The sequence below is a fragment of the Tauraco erythrolophus genome, chromosome 5, assembly GCF_009769465.1.
Source record: "Tauraco erythrolophus isolate bTauEry1 chromosome 5, bTauEry1.pri, whole genome shotgun sequence".
NCBI lineage: Eukaryota > Metazoa > Chordata > Aves > Musophagiformes > Musophagidae > Tauraco > Tauraco erythrolophus.
In genome coordinates, this window is record NC_141469.1 from 28,164,369 (window position 1) to 28,187,866 (window position 23,498).

The 23,498-nt window shown below is 37.1% G+C and overlaps 1 protein-coding gene across 6 annotated transcripts in view; it reads right to left on the reverse strand.

Annotated features, from left to right (window-relative positions):
* The window catches only part of CTBP1 (C-terminal binding protein 1), a 193,960-nt gene that overhangs the window by 36,075 nt on the left and 134,387 nt on the right, over positions 1-23,498 (reverse strand). For 4 of the 6 annotated variants that reach the window (XM_086611312.1, XM_086611311.1, XM_086611314.1 and 1 more), the window contains exon 2: positions 4,947-5,101. In XM_086611312.1, the coding sequence (XP_086467438.1) occupies positions 4,947-5,101 (155 nt within the window). Of the gene's footprint in view, positions 1-4,946; positions 5,102-8,498; positions 8,716-10,198; positions 10,218-23,498 lie in introns of those variants that run through there. The other 2 variants (XM_086611316.1, XM_086611315.1) reach the window with 2 other exon arrangements.

Sequence of the window (23,498 nt, forward strand, 5' to 3'; positions counted from 1 at the left end):
CACACAGCCATATGCATCATCTACAATAAAACAGAACTTAGAAGTCAAGAGTATAGACATGTATATTGCGGCCCTTCAGACTGGTTTGAAAACAAAATGCATTTTCTAGAGTGGGTGGGAGAAAAAAATAAACAAACAAAAAATCGATCAGTAAAACCTTACACATGAGTAATTACTGAAGGAGTGTAATAAGCGTCCTCTAACTACAAAGTTATTTCAAAACCTTGAGTCACTCTCAGGAAATGTCACTATTCACTTAAGCACTGGCAGCCTCATTTTCAAAAGGAAGGAAACATATCTTCACCATTCAACTTGTCTTCCAAAGCAGCAGCATGACAAATGAATGCTTTGACCTGAGATGAAGCAGAATTCTAATACACATTTTTATTTACTTGTGACCTTAAACAAGTTACTTATTTTCCATACTTTAATTTCCTCAGCCATAAAAAAGAGAATGACAAATGAACTCTTTGACATATGGTAACAGCTACAGAACTGCAATTCCAGCATCACCCAATTTGGAGAAAACTTTAATTAGCGTACGTAGTAAGGCATATTATTATTTGCTTATGTCCTGCTTTTGACTCTGTATACAAATGGCATTCAAATCATCTTTCTTTTCCTCCTTTCTGTATGTGTTAAAATCTCTCAGCCTCCTTGCTTCTCTATGAAAAAATATCTAGCTTGTGCTTTGCTGTCTCGCAAACTACTACAAATTCCCCTTCTCCACTCTATTTCCTTTGTTGTGGAGACATCTTAAAAGACAGCATTTTAAACCATGATCCTGTCCCTGAAACATTTTCATGACCAGCAGAAATCCCTTCTCCGGATTCAAAAATGTTTACCACTCAAAACACTGACTCCTCACACTCTCGTGATCACGGCTCCACAACTACAGAAGCTGAGTTTGTAGCAGTTCTTACTTTTCTAGCCATCCCTTTGTAGTCTTTCGTTACTTTCTTTCTCATCTGATTCTCAGTTTGTGTCTTCTTTCCCCATTACATTAATCTACAGCCACTCATCGATGTGTAACAAGCAATGTCAATCACCTCTTTCAAACCCCATCCTAAATTTCTCAGTCTGTCCTGCCTTCTGCAACTTCAGACTATCTTAAGCGTTTCTGTATCTGCTACCCTATTAAATTCAGTATCTCTTCTTAAAGACAAGAAACATATGAAAGAAAGTGAATTTCACTTCCTGCTTTCAAGCTCTTCTCAACACTAAACCTTTTCCCAATTTTCTGCCTTCTCTTCTTTCACAATGGGGAACAGGCTTTTGCAAATCAACATCCACTACCAAAATCCGTATTTCAATTAACAGGACAACATCATTTAGTACAATTAGGAATGTGCATTCATAAATACATGAACATTTGTAGATACTGCTTTAAATATGCAACCACTAATCTCAAAGCTTTTCCTAAAGACAATTCTGTATTTAGTAAAGCACCATTCCCAAATAAGGTATTATACAAGCAGTACTAAAATACAAATATTTCTTTATTATAACTCTAAACATGTGTGGAAAACAGGCGTTTTTCACTGCAGATGAACAGCTAAACACTTTTCACGCAGAAGTGAAAAGTGCTCAACTTCCTCAAAACAACCTCTTAGTCTATGTTAAAGTAGTACAACAATATGATAATGAATTTAGGTTTGTGGGTTTTGTTACAGAAGCTCACTACCTGGCAGAACAGTGGTACTTTGCAAACCCAAATGTTTTAAGAATGCATCATCCTTTGGACTGGTGAAAATTTGTATTATGGCCGCGTACTGGTAGCTAGTGAAAACACATTTTCCAGATATATTACTAAGCTCACTGAGAATTAATTTTTTTGGTATAATGAAAAGCAAAGGATGCAAGCTTTAGTACAATCTACTAAATACAACACTCTTGTGAAGATCAACAACAGATTACCTGTGTTACTCATCAGTTATCTAAATGCTTTTCCAAAGCTACAATTAGAGATACACACACTGACTTTCGGTTTCAAGATCTGAAAAGTTCGTTTACCACACCCCACCGATAACAGAAAATACAGTGTTTCTAAGGGAAGGCATTCCTGTCACACAGGAACTCCCCAGTCTTGACGCATCAGAAGTAAATGATGTTGATTTCAGTAAGCAAAGCATAAAACTATACACATGGTGCAGTTGCCAACATTACAGTGATCACCTGAAGAGCAGACTGCTATTATCTACTAAAAAAAAGGTGAAACAGCATTTATTACTGATTCTCCATGTGTTATTTAGTCCTTGTAAATGGAATCCAGCTATTTCATATATTAAACTTCTGACAATGGTGTGACATAGGGAAACAGCAAGATCAAAGCAGTTTTCAACATGATTAAAAAGAAATACACAGAAATAAGGCATTATATCACATTTTAAATCTCTCTATATATAAAAGATAAAAGAGAATTGAGAGGAAAAAAGCTTAGGTTGAATATTTCTCTAAATTAAAAAAAAACAAAGTATTATACTTAGATTACTATTGTCTTTGACCCTTACAAATTAAGCTTTTCTCAATGAAAAAAGAGAAACCAAACCCAGTATCCATTTCTATGCATCTCCAACTACCAATGAAGATAGAAAAGTCTTCAATTCTTTGCGTTTGTTCTCAGGTTCGTTACTTTTAAGTTCTCATTCACCACCACAATACTGAATCATTTCAGTTCTATAAACTGCAAGATGTACTGGTCTTTTTCAACAGATGTTGAAGAGAAGGTTGAATTAATGTTAGGTTTTGATAAAACCTTACTGTTTCAAAATAGAATGTCACAACAAAACAGAAGTTCAGGTTTTGAGTTTATGCAATCCCATTGACGACTCACTGTAAAGATGGTCTTCTATGACAGTACAAACACACTAAAAAAAGACATGAGATCAGAACTGTAATATTGCCAGCTCTGAATTGGCTTAATTCAAGCATCATCTCAAAAGAATAGTTTTAACTATCCTGTGAGAAATAACTAATGAACTGAAAAAAAGGGTGTTTGGAATGCAGATTATTTCCTAGTAGACGCAATTTTTTTTTTCCATTTTCCTATTCATATTAGAATTTTACTGTATCTAAAATGCAGCTGAACAAAACAAGGTAGCGACATTAGGCCAGTACTATTGCAGCAGAAAACAACCTTAAATATCATTCCTGCCTATTTTTCTGACAAAAGCCAATTCCTGTGTGGGAAGGGTGGCAGAAGGGTAAGGCAGGAAATCTTAAAGTCTGCAGAGATATCCACCAAGGAACCACAGACAGGGCTTCAGGAGAAGGGTTCTCTCTTGTGTCTGCCTGAACCACGAGAATCAGCAGTTCTAGTTTGTTGAGCTGATACAGCATACAAGTCATTAGTCTTCTCTTTACTGGTTAAGAGAGAAAAAAAAACATAAGGGGGGAAAAAAAAACCAAACCTGCCACTTGAAAATTTTGAAAGTTTTAACAATGAATTTTTTTTTCAGAATAAAAATATGCTTCTTAAGAAAGAACAAGCTGAATAGTTGATTGATGGGTTCTCACCAGGAAGATGTTAACATGAAATGAACTACAGAGAATGAGATTTATTCACTTGATTACAGAAGGGAAGTTAGGATTAGTATTATTTTCGAGTTGCTGGCTTTGTATGAAAGTCATCAAAGAAAAGATTAAATCTTTCATCATATACAGAGACATTAGAATGTTTAACAATGCTTTATATTATGAGAACATGAAAAGTAAATAAACAATTTAAACAAGTTATGAATTCAAGAGTGGAAAGCTTCTGAAAACCTGTCACAAACCCAAGGGCTGCTATAGTTAGTGTAGGACGAGTCTAACAAGGTATCTGTAGAGAAAGAACAACACTGGTGCAATTCGGTTCAGCTGACACCTCCTTAACACCTGCATCACACTAAGCAGTACACAGTACCACACGCACAAGAGTGGATACAGACACTTACCCCACAAGCCTTTAAGTTAATACTTGGATCTGTACTTAATAAATTCCTGTGGAAGGGCTCCCTGATTGACCTTCTCTGCTGTTGTATCCAGTATATTTTTAACTTCATAGAAGCTGTAAGGTCCATTTTCATCCTTTACCAGGTGAAGTATTATTGAATACTTGGCATTTGAGGCTTACTCTGCTAGCCCACAAGTTCACCAAAATGAATTCTATCTCTACAGAAATACAGACGTGAAAAGGTTCCATAGCTGTCTAGAGAATAGCAAAGATTTGGCGTAGACATGAGGCCTTCATGCTGAAAGAACTCTCTGAAGAGAAAACGTAGGTGTACGGGCCAGCTGCCTCCTTTGACTATCATCATGAAAAACGGGTGTCTCTCTAAGAAAATAAGAAAACCTTTGACAACATTAAGAACGACTAGTTGTTTTAGAGCTCCCAAACCATCAGGAAGGGTGCAAACTTCTGGAATAATATAAAGGTAGAATACAATTCTTAATTAATTTTCTAAATAAATTTTGGATTAGCATTTGTTTTGAAACTCTTCTGCTGTGTCAGTTCTCAGTGCATAAGGTCTCCTAATAGGATTTGCACAATTCCATGGCTAAACAGAGAAATCTGAAAGTTCCTCACACGACCAATTCAATACTGAGGTCTGGCTTTCCAGTTGAAGGCGGAGCAACACTGTTTCCAAGAAGCATTTCAAAATATCATGTAATAATATAATTTTCCCAGACGTAACACTCTCAACGAATCCAATTCAGTAGGTAAGCATACAGACAACATCCAGCCAAAGATACACTGCACAAAAGCATACTTCAACACAGACATTTTCATCTTTGTTTCATCACTTATTGGAAATGACCAGTAACTCACTCACTGAGGTAATCAACTATTAACTAAAACACAGTAGCTAAACACATTGTCATAGCGAACACAACACTGTATCTGTTCATAATCATTAAAATGTTTGTGCTTCCTAAAACATTTGAATTATACCTGTGAATATTACCTTTTCGTGAATTTCTTGTGTAGACTGAGCATCACAAAATGCCACTGTGGCTACATCCTTCAGAATGGGCATTTCTACTGTACAATCCCTGCCATCCAGCAACGCTACCAAAGGGCGCGGGTGCATGGGCCCATTCATGATCGGAGGTCGAATGCCTACAAAGAAACAGAGAAGACTTGTTATTCAGGCCATGCAAGTGTAATAAAAAAAATAGGTTCTAGCTCATCTGTTTATTCTGATGGCAGAAAAAGATTTCAAGGACTGAAGCTAGTGAAACAGAACAAGTTTACAGTCAGCAATCAATCAAGCACAGAAGATGTAAGAAAAAAATGCTGTGGAGGCTCAAGAGGCTGAACAATGGAAGATGGATAAAAATCATAAAAGCGCTAAGGGAATAGTATATTCCTTTTTAAAGAGACATCCTTACTGCAGTATTAAGAAGTGTCTCTGCAATCAAGATTTATGTTTTGATTGGATTCCACACCTTTGTGAGCTCTAGATAGAGTGAGAAATATCTTGTCCAGGCTTGTAAGTGTGTAGCTTATGGAATATCATAAGCAACTCAGTGAGGATTTGAGTATTCAATTTACATACATGATGATCATCTGTTGAGACTAATATTTAACTGAAAAAAAGCCTACAATAGCAAAGTTTTGAACATACTGAAGATCCAATGTCCAACTGTACAGGCTAATATAAGTCTGCTTAAACAAAATTTTCACAAAACAATTCTGTATAGTTTAGTCAAACAAACACATCATACTTAATCCACTGTTGAAAAGTTGTACAAAATATGAACAAAATGCCCCTCTTTAAATCAACGTCACACTTGGAACATCGTAGCGTGACAAAGAAATACATGTTAAATAACGAGGGGAAAGAAAATCAGTTGAAAGCGCAGACTTCATTTATATCCTCTTTACGGAGTCTTAAAATGAAAAGTAATCCTTATAACAAGATATTTAGAGAGCATCTTTTTAACAGTATAGATGCTATAAATATACAAAAGTACTCAAGGGAATAATATTAAACCATTACGTTTACACAAAGCAGTTAAGTGTGGGTGGAAAAAAAGGACTTCCTGAAGAGATAAGGCAAAGCAAAACCAAGAATGAAGTATATTATTTTTTTCCCTCTTTTAAAATAAGTAGTTTTAAACACTGCAAAATGAAGCAGGTTAGGTATTTCTTGGACACAAATTTCAAAAACATATTTTTATTTCAGTGTGAATTTAAAAACACTGCTTATTGCTTGATAATACAAGTTAGTCCAATGCTAATGCGAAAGACTGAGTTTTTCCAGCTACCTTCTACAAGAAATCTCAGCATCTTAAGTCCCAGCCTGTGTCTAAAAGCAAGCCCTGAAGGACTGACATCTGCATTTTAAGGAGATGGAAAATTAGTAGAATCTTAGCTGTACAAGAAACCTGGTGCAGAAAAACAGCTGCTGGGAAAAGAGATTTCCACAAGTCAACAGAAGGAGCATGTTACTTCCCCACTGGGACAAAGCTGGTCTGGGGCTGAAGGAGTACAGCCAAGGACTCTGTTACCTTCATATTCCCAACTGTCCAGCCTGCACCCGTAAATTTCACGTCCACCCCTAACCAAGCCAGGATGATAGGCCAGCCCTACTACAATCTTGCATTTAATTCTTTTTCTAATCAAACCACTTTTATACTTGAAGAAGACAGAACAACAACCATATCTGGTTCTTTTCTGTTCTAGTCCCAGCACCTCGCAACAACTGATGCTGCCTTCGGACTGCCGCTGCAGTACTCTCACCATAGCAGACAGGTATTCAGATGTGAGAAGTATTCACCAGAAAAGCATTCCATGGGTACAATACCTATGAAAACTACTCTCTGTTGTAAAACCATCAATTCCTAACCTCTACTGTGACAGATGTGCTTAGAAATACTTCGGGTCCACAGATTCTTTCAGTAATATTAAGTCACCAAAATTAAACGGAAGCCTTTTTAATTTATTTTTTAAAAAAATCACACTTCTTGCAAACGTACTATTGTTATCTGTTTGAACCAGAAATGGCCACATAACCTTCATACAGTCATTTTTAGTAAATAAACCACACACTAATAATGTGGTACAGGGCACAAACACCACATGAATACACAATGTAAAGCTATCTAATTATCCAGAAAATAATGACTATCCTTTAATGGGAACTTAATTATAAAACCTCACATTAAATCTACTTAGAAATAGCCTAGAATAAAGCATGTTACAGACTTGTTCCATATTTCCTTCAAAATGGTATATATAATAGCATTAATAAAATGCAATTATGTCTTGAAACAAACATAAAAATGATACTGCAAGTCCTATTCATATTACACAGAATAACTATGCTCATTTTACAACCAAAACGTGACAGTAATCATCTTAATTGCCAGGCCAACAAAGCCAGGTTTTCAACAACAAGCTAAAATAAAATTAAAAACAAGAAAACAGAACTTCAGTATCAAAGTTGTTGGAGATGAACAAGAGAAAACATGACAGATGATTCCCTCAGAGCTACAACGAAAGTACCTCTGTCAACAGAAGAGCACATACAGTCCAAGCAGATAAGGGAAGATGAGATTAAAAACTGTCACTTTTAAGAAACACTTTTATGACGAGCGCTATCTCAGAAAATCATGAAATATGGTATCACAAAACGCAACTATTTAAAATAATGATTTCTCTAAAATACATAAAGGTGTGGTCTGGTTTTCCCCTCCTGCCAGTGTATCTATCAATTTCAAACAAGTTACTGGTGTCTAAATGCTGGTCCTAAGTGGCATGGCAGACCAAGCACCAAAGCATAGCAACAGAAGTCAGAAAAACAACTAAAAAGATAAATAAAGCCACTCCAAGAGAACCTCAGATTTTGTTAAGAGTCCTCAGAATTAAAATACATCCAGTGACCTTGACCACGAAAACCCTACAAACCTTTGCTTGCCAAAATCCTTGCTGAACCTCAGCATAGACTTCCTGTTGCACAATCTTTCTGCCTAAATACCGTATCACTGAATCGCAGACAGTAACTCAACACTTAAGTAAACTTACAGTAACTTAATCACAGTGGCAGTCACTATTTGAAGCTTACATTTGGAAAGACAAAGTTTCATTATGAATCAGAACCCTTTGAACAAAAAACTACTTCTTCCACCATATAGATACGTTCTGCCCGTTTCTTATCTAGAAATATCACACCGCACCGCGTGTTTGGCTTTGCAGCAGACCCTTGCAGTGGCAGGATAAAGCAACGTGTACCTAAGAGCAGTATTTTCCATGCCTGCATTAACAGTAAGTCATGCAACTCGGTGCCAGAGAGGAATAACTGTAAACAAGTCAAAAGTCACATTCAACACCAGAAATGTGAAACTAATTAAAAAACATAATGTCACTCAGCTGGCTTATTTAAGTATATGGTATAGCATTTCACATAACAATGATAAAAATTATACCATCCACCCCCACATCCTAGAACCTTTGTTATGGGAAAACAATCTCAGTTTATCCTAACTTGAGACTTTCAGGAACCCCTACCAACCTGACATTTCTTAATCTGAGCTTGATTTCCAGGGTCATGAATTCGATTTCTCAATGCTTTACAATCTTCAGTATTCTGAGGCAAAATAGCAGCCTGTCATTCGATCCTCATTTCCATGTCTTTAATTTTTCTTGCAGCCTCCTGTAATCTTGAACCAAAGCTTTTAAACTTCTTATCCACTGCAACCTCTGTAGCCTGGACGGCGTTCAAATTTTTACTAAAAATTAAACACAAACAATACATTAAAACAACATTAAGGGTCTGACTTACGCTCACAGAAGCCAGGAAACTCAAAGTTAAAGCTTCTCACTGCATCTGTACCCTTCCCCCTTTCACTGCTGGCTTTCCACCACACCTGCTGTGCTGCCACCAGCCATTAACATACCAGGGAAACCATCGGACCTTGCGCAGGACAGCAGGTGTATTGTAAATAGACGTACCTGGAAAAGTCGGCACCACTCAGGCGGCAAACGCTTTGCCTAGGTGAGCAGGGATCTGAGGATAGCGCGAGATCTCCAATACCACCCGGGCTGCAGAGCCAAGAGCTCCAGCCAGCGCGGGAGATGGAGTGAGAAGCCTTAACTCTGAACTCACCGGTTTTGTTGGGTATAAGTCAGGCCCTTAAGGTTATCTAAATGTATTTTAAGGAGGAAAAAAAAGTTTCCCATGACAGCTCTAATCCAGCTATTAGTCTTAGTTTGTTTTTTTTTTTCTTCTTCCAATAAGGAAATAATCTGGCGGTGAAGCTCTTGCCCCAGTAACAGCTACTGTGCCAGTGACTGCTGGAATTTCTCTAAAATAGTGCCAGGTATAATGCACACACAGAGGAGTTAGCACGGTGAATAGCTGCTACATATGGACAACGGAAGAGTGCCTTTTCAGAACTGGAGTGCCTTTTCAGAAGTGCAATTTGGACTAGCTGCTCTAAAAAAAAGCACCTTATTCTAGTCCAGCTTTTATGGAAAAAAACTTGGAAATTTAAAAAGTGGCTTTCAGCTGCAGAAGCTGATGAGAGGCCAGCCCCATGCACAAGCATTTCAAGTGACGGTGGTTCTCTCAAACCAGAGGATTAATAAACTTATCACCCAGCTTTGTAACCAAAACTGGAGAGGATGGTTCATGAATTATTACCTTCATACCTCTGGAAGCATGGAGATTTACAAACTATCAGCTACCCTTAGCAGCAGACGCTTGGGTAGCTGATAGTTTGTAAATCTTTTTTAACTTGAGAGAAAAAAAGAGAACTACCTAAGCTGGCTAGTTCCCTCCCCCCTCCCAAATCCTACCCATACCTTCTGTCACTCCTGAGGTGTGCACCGTTGTGTGTCATGCTCTAAGGGGGAGAATCAAAGCCAATACCAATCGACATACTCATAACTGGAGGATAAGCAAGCTCTCCCTGACATACTCTAGGCTGTTAAATTATCTTAAACCTTTCATATTACAAACTGACAGTTAACTAAAATGATCACGTTGCACAAATAATAGGGAACTCAAAATAGGCTGTCACCGTTTGCCGACATTAGAAAACACATCAAAATGCAACAAGGTAAGCTATTAATGATGATTAACAATGCCATTTTCACATTTTTCTGCCACTGATTAATATAACATCATTAGGATGAGGAACGCCTCAAATAAGGCATACACGTTGAAAGAAAAGGACATTGTCAGGTTTGTAGGTCCAAAATTTGACCTACCTTTCATTTTCTTAAATCTGTTTGCAAAGTCCATGTAATTCTTTAAAAGTGTTTTTCTTTTTTCAAAACAAATGCTTCAATTCTTTTTTCTGAAAAATACATCAATGCCAGAAAGCACACCACTCATCAGTAACCCTATTATGACAAACCAATATGCACATGAAATGGAGGACAGCAGCCTGGCAAAGGAGAATCTTCTTTTTCGTGCTTCTGGGGATTCTTACAAGTGCAAAGATTAAATAAGCAGGAAAACTCCCTTGACAATGTCCTTTTAAAGGAATTTGTCCTACAAAACCTCCTGTATCAATGTGACTTAAGTTTTTAACAAAATGCAAACTACTGAAAAATCTAATCAATATTTACAAAAACAAGACTTGAAAATAGCAGGCTGGACATTCAGCTAATTTACAGTCTTGCACATGGAACGTGAGACTAATCCTCTGTGACATTTATCTTTTATATTCTTACCTAGGCTGTAAATTTGGTCAGAGCTGTCACTTATTTACCATAAGCCCTCAAAAAAATTTACTTTTTTTTTTTAAAAATGCTAATATTAATGTAAGTAAAGAATGAGTTGTCAAAACAAACAAAAAATATCCCACTCATAACGTGAACACAGAAGCTGTAATGAATTAGATTTGCCAATATGCACTATTAAAATTCCTAGAACCACCATACTTTAAAAACATATTTTAAGGTTCCTAACACATCATGCATTTTTAAATTTCAGACTTTGCTTTGGTCATCTCATTGTTTTATGCTTTGTGAACTCAAGCGACATTTAGATACACGGTAGAGCAAAATTCCAAAAGCAGTCAAGCAGAAATAAATTTTAAAGTACAATGCAGGTACACGGATCAGTAAAATGGATACAAGAAAATCGTGCTTACCAACCTTCACCATTTTGACATTCAGCATATTTAGATGCCGAATATGCAACACAAAAACCTCCTGATTCCACCAGAATCAGAGCCAACACGTTTGTCACCACCTTCAGTATGAGCAGGATGTAATCTCCCGTGATTTGGGACGCGGGACAGAGGGGGGGCAGAGGGGAGAATACTTTAAAATAAAGAACAAGGGGCATGTACAAAAAGATGACAGCTACACTTAGAAGTCTGAATTACTCAGATTACATTTAATATCATCCTTTGCTTTTCTCATTTAATGTTTCTAACTACGCTTTCTAAGATTTTAGGAACTTGCTGCAAGTCTTACTGAAATTAGTAGGAACAATCCCAAATTGACTTTCAAAGGAACAAGACCTGGACTTCACAGTATACGTGCAAGTGAAAATTAAGTATAAGCTTCGCTTAAAGCATATATATGAGCAGTCTCTACTGAAGTCTACAGGGCTCAGAGGTTACTGCTAAGCACACTGAAACTTATGCTGGAAGAGCATAGCTGATGAACACTACTCCACTCTATACTTTTTATTTACCCAAACTAAGTAAAACCAAGTCATCTTCCTTCTTTTCTTTTAATTTGCAAGAGCCCAAGAAAAATAAAAGTGGTTTCCGGCAGTATGTTGACCCAATGATGTGCAGAGCAGTCACACCCACTCATATCCTCTTGCTAATGGTGAAGACTGAAATATATCCAGTCATTCTCCAGGACGTTCACAGCTCATTCATTCCCTTACACAAAATATATAACCAGAACCACTACTAGGTAATTACCACACTGGTCCATACGCTTCCATGGTACTTAGATTCATGCACACATCACATTATTTTACCACCTGTGAGAAATGAGTGTTGGTATTCAAGCAATTGCTGCAGCAAACCATAGGAAGGCCTCAACACAGTATTTTGAGACAACTATCTTACTTGATTTTCCTCTTTTGATACAACTGAAACAAAACAAGTCAATGATTTCTATTTAGAATAATATTTCACATTTCCCTGCCATCACTGGAATCTCAGTCACAATTCTGCATGACCTCTCTATGTTCACATGGCAAGTTTCCTTGCCATTCTCAGATAACTGCAAGGATATGGGTTTCTGTCGGGTTTTCAAATAGTGATCTCTAACCAACATAACACACAAGCCTATGATCAAAACTAAGGGTCTGTTAAGGGGAAACAAAATCATCTGGTAACATTTTCTATTACTACATATGTACTTCAAACATCTATGTGAAAACTGGAAGTATTTCACATCTGTCAAAAAATCACTCAAATTACATATTCAGAGCATGCTATCTGCTATGGCTTATCTTAACCAATACTTTTCAAAATAAGACTGAAAACAGCATGAATCACACCTATTTAATGTCAAATGAACAAGCAGTAACAGCATGTTACTGTAAAATGTTTTAATTGTCTATCACCATTTAAAAAAATCAAACCAAACAACAATATTCAGTAACAACTATATCAAGTAATAAAATGAGAAAGCCTAAGTACCAGCAATAAAACATACACAAAAAACAACATTGCAGAAGCACTGGTTTCAAGTAAGAGATACAGGAAAGCAAACTCCACAGAAAGGCAAAATATTTTAAAGGACTGAGCTTTCCCTAGACATGCAGCTTTTCAGTGCCTGCCCACAGTAAATACTTCACTGTTTCAAGTATTTTTCGCTTTATTAAGTAACAAGTAAAGGAAGGAGAGGCATGGGGAGAAATAAATAAATCGGCAATGGTGGAGCTGCCCTAGGTGAGTACACTCCCATTAATCCCAGTTTTAGAGAAATTCTGGCTATGGTTGCCAACTTATCCCAGGAGTTTTTACGGTGACTGCGACATGCCCCTGTTGCACAAGCTGTGGCAAAAGCCACAAACTACTTAACAGCCAAGAGGAATGACTGCAGTGAAGCTCAGAACAATACCTACAAAATAAGAATACAAGAACCTGAGAATTATGCCACTCCAGCAGCTACATTTGCCCACAACTAAGGACATCAATTTCCCAGTTACTGACGGGGCTGTATCACTAAGACAGCAACCATGGAGCAGGCCAATAACGGCAACTGCGGAGGAACCCACCTTAATACACCCCCAAACTCCACTTTAAAGTACAACTGAGCTTATATTTCAGCCCGTAAACTTTATAGGTTGGTGGGTGTAACATGAAAAAAAAAGCCAGAAAACTCCTGCTGACAGGAACAGGAAAAACAAATCTGCTTCAACAATTGTAATAGGAGCAGAATGATTAACTCCCCGAGGCATTCCAGTAACAATACAGATCATGCCAAGACTTACTAAAGAACTTTCCACGGAAGAAGCAGTCCTAGAGATTTTGAGGACAACACTTAGTATACGGAACACAAGTCTAGAACGGGTTGGCAAAACAGGGCTGCGCTGCCGTACGAACCGAAATACATCAGCGGCCCTTATCCTCGCTCTTTTCCCCACGTATTCAATACAAAGAGGCATGCAAACTTTGCTTTCTCTTTTTCAAACCATGTTATCAGAACCGGCATCTTCGCTGCGATTTTGATAAAAGCGGAACAGCCACATAATGTTGATTTAAAACATAATGCACTCAAGCAAGGACTCTTGATTTGCCTGTAAAATATTATGTATGTGAACTATGAAGGAAAAAAGAAAACAGTAATTTTTTTTCTCTCCTCCAAAATTTTTCTTCTACAGTAAGTTATTTTACTCCAGCAGGTTTAGGGATCTTTTTTGCTTTGTTTTAAACCACTACCTGAGCTGTAAGTATGCTTTGGAAAAAAATACCATTTTTTAGTATTGTCAATGCAACCACTTTTAGGGTATGAATTTCACATTGTTTTAAAGACACTGCCAAGGATATATTACAGAAAATAACTTCTGAATGTAGCCTGTCCTAATGGCTACTCTCTGTGCTTCTTTTCTCATATTTCAGATGTCGTACAGGATGCTGTCTCAAAGAAACCCAACAATCCAAGCGAAGCCAACATCAAAGGCTTCCTTTATTCTGATCCCAAACACCAAAAGCAATTTCTCTAACAGCACACCTGTACTTTGACCAAGAACGTTAAACTATTACCTGGGGCACTCCTTATTTTCCTTATCAAAAAGTCTGAAGATAAGCAAGTGTGGGGCCTTGGATAATCAAATTCGTTTCACAAGGTTTAATTTTTTTTGAGGTCAGCAGAACACACTCGAATGACACTAAAAATAACAGTACAGAAGTATTTTAGGTATTGAACACTGACCTCTCCATTTTCTTTGTAACTTCTGAACCTTTTTTTATTACTATTTTGGGAAAGCATCTAATGTGATTCACCTTCCTCTCAGCTGAACATGTTGGTGCTGTATGTGTCAGTAATCCTTATAGTGAAGAAAAAAAAAAAAACTATGACTCTTTTTTAAGGATGGGAAGAAGGGAGCAGAGCTAGAAACTTCCTCTCAGATATATAGCTAAAACTTTTTAAAAAAGAAATAAATATAATATATAGCCAAGACTTTTAAGACCAATGTAATTAAAAAGGGTCAATTCAATACAGTACTAAGGTTTCCGGTAAATGAGGATAGTTAATTCTCTCTTGAGTAACACTCCATTACGTTCTTCTGAAAACCAAAGCAACTCTGACAAACACAGAACCAGTGCAAAGGGCTCCTTAAAGCTGCTTTTTCTCTCTCCCTTTTTGGTTCCTCCCACAACCCCTGACCTCTGGTGTTCTCCGTCAATATTAAGAAAATCGTTGATGATGATGACAAACTAGAGAACAGTTTTGTTGTAAAAATGAGAAAATGAGAAAGTCTGGAGCATACTGAAATTAAAGTCCTGCACCTCCCATAACAGGTCCTCTGCAGCCAAACAAAGCTTAAAAAATAGGATTTTCTGAAAAGATGTTTATTTTGAAGGTAAGCAAACAGGATGTACAAAAATGACAATCTCACTGAGAACGGGCCAGTAACAACAGTCAAAGTGCCAAATAAAACAGGCAGTTTAAGGCAAAAGCTGGGTTTATAATATCATGTTACATTTAATCATAATAAAATAAAAGCATATGATGTAAGAGAGCTGTTCTACTGAGCTTTTCTTCAAGTAGAGGTTTGCGTTTCAATTACAAAGGCTCTGGTCCCAATATCACAGTTAAAAGCTGTACTGAAAAACAGTTAAAATTGGGAGTTACTCCCATGACTTGATGAGAGAAGCAAAATACTTCTTCCCACACATACCACATTCTAAAGGGGTTTAGAGAAGGTTTTTGAACGCTTTAAGTTGTTTCCACTGAACTGGTGAAAAGTCAGACGTGTTTAAAAATGACCCATATTTGCATTTTTTCACAAGGCTTTATAACATCTCATTTAGTCTCTGTATTTTAACCATTTTCAACATGAAAAGGGTCTATTCACATGCATAAAAATGCTTTGTCTACAAATTTTTCAGGGCACAAGTCATGTTCTATCCCTGTAAATTGCATAAAACGTTTATTGGTGCTAAAAAGATCAGTCGCAAGAAAGTGTAAGGAAAGGAATTATTGACTCCGTTATTAAGAGTTACAAAATTTTAAGGCCAAAAGGTACCCTTCGTTCTTCACACAGGCGAGACTTCTTAAGAGGTTCTCTCTCTAACTGTATATTCTCAGTTTGATTGAGCACTGTATTTTGGAAAACGAATTCACTATAACATTTCCTCGTAAATGAAGTTAAGATGTTGGTTTGTAGTTTTATTCTAGCCTTTTCCATGTACACTTTATCTAAAAAAAAAAAAAAAATAAACTTGGTACAGCTCCTGTGTCCCCCAATCTGCAGGCAGAGACATTTACAAAACCTGCCCACGGCACATATGTGCGTCACACAAATGTCATCTCCCCCTCTTGCAGTGACAGCCTCAGACTGCTGCAGTGTTACAGTCTGTGAAAAAACGGACAGTTACAAAAAACGGACCCCAGCAACTTCCTTTCAAAACAAAATCTAGATTGACGACACACTGAGAAGCAATTTGAAAGGAAACTCGACCAATGTATTAGATGCAATAAAGAATTTCCAAAATAAGAAACCTTACTTTGTTTTTTCTACATTTTCTGAAACTAGAAACAGGAGGGATGTCAGTAGCAGGATAAACAGCAGTGTGCAGAAAGGCTTGCAGGAGCATTGTATTTCTAAAATCAGACAGTCAGAGGAAACACTCCAGTGACATGAAATTTTATCATCCAAAGATAATCAATGACTTCATGCAAATAAACTCAAAGTACATCTTGAAACTCATTCTGTTGTTCAGAAAAGGGACATGGCATAGACAAAGATATGATTTGCAAAGGCTGCAATTTCTGAAAAAATGAGAAGGAATGACAGTTTAGTACTCGCTCAGTGCAAGACAACGGCTAACGGATTAACTCCCAGAAAGTAAGAATGCATTATGACTATTTTCCAGAATGTCATGGGAGAACATTAAACTAATCGTTGCTCTCCAGACTGAGAAACAACAGAGCAACAAGTCTTCAAAATATATTATTTTCCCTATTTTCTGGATGCAAAGCAAACCAAATTAGCACAGGTATATCAATGCAAAAGTAAAAAAAAAAAAAAAACACACCACAAAAACCAAAAACAACCAACCACACAGGAGTCACTATTCCTGCTCCCTAACTTTGGTTACTACCACTCTTTTTGCTTATTAGGTACTTTGATAGCACAACTGCTATTTCAGAGGAAATTGTAGCTCTTACAATATTTTCTTCAGATCAATCTTTTCCTTCTCTCTGCCCCTTCTGGGCCAGGACTGTCATCCCAGTTACAAAAGGAAGAGAAGAAACAAGCACTGAGAATAGCAGATGAACTCTGGAAAAATAACTCTCTGTAGTGAAAATTCTACATCCACGAGTAGCCCAGATCAGGGTCATTTATTTGGTCTGCACTGTAAACCAGATAAAATAAGGTACATATAAATAGTGAAGAAGCTGGTGCTCGTCAAAGAGCTAAACGCTTTAAGAGGCAACTCCACCTGTGTGTTCTCACATTTTTGGAAAAATAACTAGCATTATTTCTTATGAAGTTTACACCACCACAATACATTGTGCAATGTGACCCTCAGGGGCTCTTCCCAGCTGCTACTCCAAGTTAGGAATACCGAGAGCATCCAGGCTTCCCTGGCAGTATTTCAACCAGAAATTTGCTTTCCAAGTTTTGAACGGTTGTGACTACAAAATTACCTTGCAGTAAGTTGCAAAATATTAACTTCTTAATGAAGTACCATTAAGACACTTTTTATTGCATTATTATGTTGTTTTCTAACTTTATACAATGCCTACCACAATCTCACAACAGCCAAATGACTTGCAAAACGAATGGAGTTACTGAAAACTGCACAGCTAATAAAAGTTTTAATCATTTTTTTCCTTTAAGGTTATAAACTTCTTCTGGTGATACTCTGACACCTGTCTATGTTTTGATGCATTTCTTTTCATACTTGTTCTATAGGTACTTTCCAGAACAGTTAGATAGAATACTCAAGCAAGAGTATATATTCTTTAAAACACATTAAATATTTTTGACGTAAAAGTTTAACTACCTTTATATGAGGTGGTTAAAGGACAACACGACTAGTAGCTTAATCCTGTGGGAGGGCTGACAAGCACCTACAGCAGACTATGGAAAGCTTCCCAAGTGAAGAGAAGCCTCTGATTTCAATGAGTTCTGTACCCAACCTGTGGATAAATGAATTCAAGAAAGATGCTCTCTCTTCCAACACTGTAAGAGAGCAGGGACCATACAACAGCACCAGCTACACTTAATTGCTTTGTCCTGAATTTTGGGGGCCACCTTATGACAAAACAATACAATACAACAAGTGCTGCATGAACTTAGGTTTACCATTGGTCAGTACTAACGAGTTGTTAGTGCTGCAAGACACCAACCACGGATCACAATCTGGTTAAAGTATTAAAAATATGTAGAAAGAGGCTATGCAGATTATTGAAAATTTAGTTCCAGGGAGAACATGAAAAAAAAGAGATCAACTTAAGCCAGAAAAGTTACAATTCAGTACGAGGATTAAGTCAATTAATAGTGGGGCTCTTTTTCCCCAACATGGTTCTCATTGCTGCCCTTCCTGGACCAGGAACGCCATTAGGCACTTCAGGGAAGGATGGAGAGGGGGAAAAAAAAAAAGTAGATTACAACAGCCACAGAAGTGCATCTTGTCTCCAATTACTCCGACAAGTACACCCAGACAATAAAAGAGTGAGACTCATTTATTTTCTGCTCTTCTCTGTTAGCAGACCAATTTGTTTATGAGAGAATGGGGGGACGGGAAGAGGGGAGAAATGGTTTTACTCTGTGCATATGATGAGATACTGTCACACAGGAAGCGGTACGGCCTAACTTCTTTTCACAGCTGCATCATGGTTAGTAAAAATCTGATCTGTAAACTGCTGAAAGCAGGACAAAAAGCCCTCATCTTCTGTACTAAACTCTTTTTCTCAACCTCTGAGAAAACCACTTGCAAGTAACTACAAGGCGCTCTGAACAGTTTCGGAGGAAGGGTTTGGTATGAAGCAAACTATTTCTTTTTCCACTGAAGTTATTTAAAGAAAATATTAAATGTGAAAATGTGGGGTTTACACCTCTTGGGTTTTGTTTGTTTTCTGATACTTTTTTTTTTAAAAAACTGTCCAGAGGGAATGAGCCATATGGTTGCTGAGTAATACCATGAAATTCGTAAAATAGGACTAGTGGCATGAACAATGTTTTCCTAATCTGCAGATCTGTAGTTCTTTCATCAAAATTTGTCAAATCCTGCATAGATTTACGCTTTTTAAATTGAACTGTGTGTACTTTAACTTAGGGAATAAAGAAAAAGCAGTGCAGCAATAGATCCAAATAGGCCAGATGAACTGACTGTTTATCGAATATGTAAAATGGAGTTACAAGCAATATCACTTGAATTTGCTTGGTTTGTGCGCTCCCTACGAAACGCATACTGAAACAAAATGTTTGAAGACTGGAACGGGATGGAGAAGTACGAGCCAAAGTAAATTAATTCAAATCTTATTTTTATTCTGCATATCCAATCTGTATAAAGCTCTTCAGACAACGGTCTGTAGCTATTAGGAATTAGAATGACATTAAATCTCATCCTAAAGAACTTGAAAGCAACTACATTAAGAGCAGACAGTCTACACCTGCATATAGCATCTCATAAATTAGATATTTAGTTATCTATACTTAAACCAGTATGTATCCAGATACAGTTTCAAATTTCTATAAATGGGAGCAAACACTACCAGTCTAACCATTCTTCACAATGAAGACGTGATAGTGCTACTCGTTTTCCTCCATGCAGCAGTTACTAGAGCATACCATCATGTCACCACGAATACTGCTGCAGTAATTATAAAAAACTCTGCAAGTTCACTTTCGCCAGTATTGAGGTATTTCAGAAACTGCAAACTCCACTAACTAAAGTCACAAAGTATCAATGAAAGTATTCCCTCACTTTTATCTGTACTGGTCAAAGCAAACCTCTATAACCTTTTTCAAGCTTAAATTCAGCAAACTCCTGCAAGAAAATAGGGTGCTCTTCAGAAAAAAAAAAAAAAGGAAGGGTAACATCAATAAACATATTACTAGGAAAGAAATTGAGCGGTGTGACTTTGCATTATTGAAAGGTGTTACATGCTTTCTGGGCTTAAACTAAGATTTGATGCTAGTCTTTTTTTCACTGACTCTGTGGAATTATACGTATAAAAATTATTTTTATACAAAGTACTGTCTTCTTAATACAGCGCACATGATGCAGCACAGCATTATTTCCCCCCCCCTCAAAAAAAAGAGAGTACATTTTCCCCTGTAAGACAGAAGGAAAGATGATGTACGTTGCATCGGAAAACATGCAAGTATTAATGATGGGGAATGATGAAGAACATAAATGGTTTCCATTTTCACATTCACAAACAAGTACCTGCAAATTAATGCTAAAAGCAACTGGCCTATAACGGACCCATGTTTCCATGCCAACTGATCACAGAAATACATATAATTCAACAAAAAAAGAATAACCTACAAAAGAAGAAAATAAAAAGAAAGTAGAAGTGCTGGAAATCAAGATCCTGACCACACCCAACTATTTTACAAGAATAGCAAAGAACACAACAAAGGATGCAATTTACGAGGTGAATGGTATGCAGCTAATGGCACTTCATCACAATACTTGTAAAAGCTGTCACTCTCTAGTCAACAAGAAAAACGGGACACAGAACACCTCTATTAAGAAGGAGGAAACGCTCATACAATAGCAGCAATTCTTACGGACGTTTCACAGTTGGTAGATACGAAAGCGCAAGTTACTATTCAGTGCACATCTTTCATTAGGGTTTTACTTTTTGTCTTTATTTGAGAAGGTCTTGCTTTGCTCCTTACTCACACTGAGCTGTACTGGGGTTCTGCAACCAGTCCACAGAGCTGTTGGGGAGCGAGGAAGTCCGCTACTTGAGCGTTAGTTGCAAAATCAAGCGCATTAGGAATGAGCAGATATGTATCTGCACACAAGCAGCTCACATAACGATGTGCACATACATATCTGATGCAATAAAGATTTTTGTATATGTATGAACAACTTCAGCTTCGTGATTGATAAAAAAGATGCTACCACTTTCTCTAGTAAAACAAAAAGTTAGAAGTTTATATATAAAGTTACAGCATATATGGTCTACACATGTATGCATTTGTACGTGGAAATAACGGACTTATTTTAAGTAGGGAAGCTTATAAATATTAAATAGAAAAGAATGCTCCAGATCTAAATATAGCCAGTTTCAAGATACTGACATTTACATGCAATAAAACCAGCAGTTTCAGTATTTGTTCTTTGAATCCTAGAGAATAATAAATAACCTCCAACTAAAAGGTCCATTAAACCTATGTTCTAAATGAATACAAACCGAAGACAGGACAATAAATTTCTGTTTCTTAATATGTCTTTATTTTATAAAGTAAACAACTGTGCTTTTCTTCCCACTCAGTTCTTGAGAACATACTAAAAGTCATTAAAGGTTTGAAACAGACGAAAAGTTACAGTCGCAGAACAGGAATCTAGAAATCCCGCCATTAACACAGTTTAGTACATTTGAATTTCACTATTTTTCTGCATTTTGCATGAATAGAGAACAGAAAATTAGAAGTGCTTGTACCCATCCTACTGAACTCGTATTTATGTGAACATACACAACAGGCCCTACACACTGCATGGAAAAATGCGAAGCTTACATAAAATGATTTTTAGGTTCACTTACTGGCTTCAGTCTGTGTAGGGACCTCAGTGACATCAGTGGATGAAAGGGAATAATTACATGGCCATGTCCCAATCTATCCAGATAGCATGAAAGATTAAGGGTTTTACTAGACTTTCTTCCTCTGCCAATTCAGAATTCACTCAGAATTGAATTTTCAGATGTGACAGTTGCTTGCTGCCCTTTTAAACAAGCACCAATAATAAAAAACATGCATTTTCTGGGAAGAGCTTTGACATTTAATGGCCAAAAAAAAAAATCTGGTTGAAAAGATCTAAGCTGAAAAGTTTTAAGTTACTAAGATGATTTTAGATGATTTTTTAATAAGAACAGTGTTTATATCACAGCCCAAGAAAACTGTAGACTAAACATTTAGCATCTCTGAAATTCTTATGTTTCTGACTATCTCTCCTCAGCTGTTACCTAAGGTTGGCTTCAGCTAATTGAACCAGCATTACTGTAGCTTTTGTAAAAGCTTAAAAATGATAATTCATCTGGGTGGAGAAGCCACGATTTCTGCAGAGTTCTTTGTGTATAAACTATTACTTTGAGGCAGTACACACTAAATTCCTGTTTGGAATCCTCAAAAGAAAAAAATCTACACATACACTGAAGATACACTGAATATTCCTAATTGATAAAACTGGATAAGTGAAATTACACACCTTGCAGGAACTTTTGCTGTGCATGAACTGTTTAGCAACTCTGAAAGTACAATGATATGAATTCTGACAGGGCAAAATGTATTTTAATAAATTCCTATCAATCTTTAATATTAGAAATACTGCTCAAAACAGCAGCAGCAACTGAAAGCTGTCAGCCACCCACAGAGCAGATAGTACCTGCATCCCCAGCTCCATGCTTCCCTGACAATTTATTCCTGCTATGTTTCGGAAGGACCAGGGGTGGCAAAGCTGAATAAGTTGAAAGGTCAGTTCAGCTTCTCAGACATTCACCTCTTTTCATCTATTGTTAAAAAGACTCTGCTGTTCTGCAAACACCTTTGTAATTTTTGGAAGCTTCTGAAAGTTAGCTTTGTACTAGCTATGTCGTTTCACTACCATGTACAAAAACATTCGTAAAGCACATTGGTTTTTCATACAGCGCTGCCTTGGGCAAGATCCTAAACCGTAAAAGAGCAGAAGACTCCATGTTATTTAAATATAAACCGGAGAACAATAATGAAATAAAACAAACAAATAAATAAATCATTGTCAACAGAGCAACAACCGTGAGGGCAAACAGCAACAACTTCATGTGCAGCAACACTTCTCCCATAGCCTTGGCCGGCACAGTCTGTTTATATAAATGAAAAAGAATGCTGCCCTGAACTTGCCCATTATCCCACAGAAAAGGTATTGTGGGAATGTTAACTTTCACCTGGCTGACTTCCAGATGCTGGCAGGAAAAAACACCCTTTTAAAATTTTAGCCAACTGAAGAATACTTCACATTTTTCACATTTTCCAATTATCCCAAGTTACATATAAACTAACACAGGCTTTGAACTAAATCTATATAAAATGGACGTAATAAGATAATCGACCGCTCCGCAAAAGAATGCATCAAGGGGTCTCAAGTCCAAACCAAACAGCCAGTATCATATTTCACAAACCATGACAGCTTTTGTACTAGCCAGCGCATTTCCAGAATAGCAGAAATGTTTGCAACATCCTTAAGAGCACTTACTGGACAATGCGAGTAGGAATAACAAAAAAAAACTATCCGCCATCCCAATTTCTGCAGTGCAGCCCAATGCTGTGATACAGACCTGGTACTATGTTACGAAAATGCTGTTTGAAACCCGTGTTCTGTCACACAATTAATAAGAGAAATGCATCTTGCGATGCATCCAATATCTGAATGGGCCCATGGCAGAAATGGCAACACAACAGAGAGCCAAGCACCGCAACTGCGTGGACTGGAGAATAACCCAAAACAAAACGAGCAAAAATCTCCCTTTCTGTTCTAAACAGAAGGCATTTTTCTTGCTCTTTTCCATCTGGCACTTCAAGTAGCTGTCTTTACTTAACAGTCGTCTTGAAGTTTTTAATAGTCGTGCAATGTGCAAACTCAAACTGAAAGAAATTATCCCTTACTTCTTCTCTTCCAAAGTTCAACTGTTAAGCAAA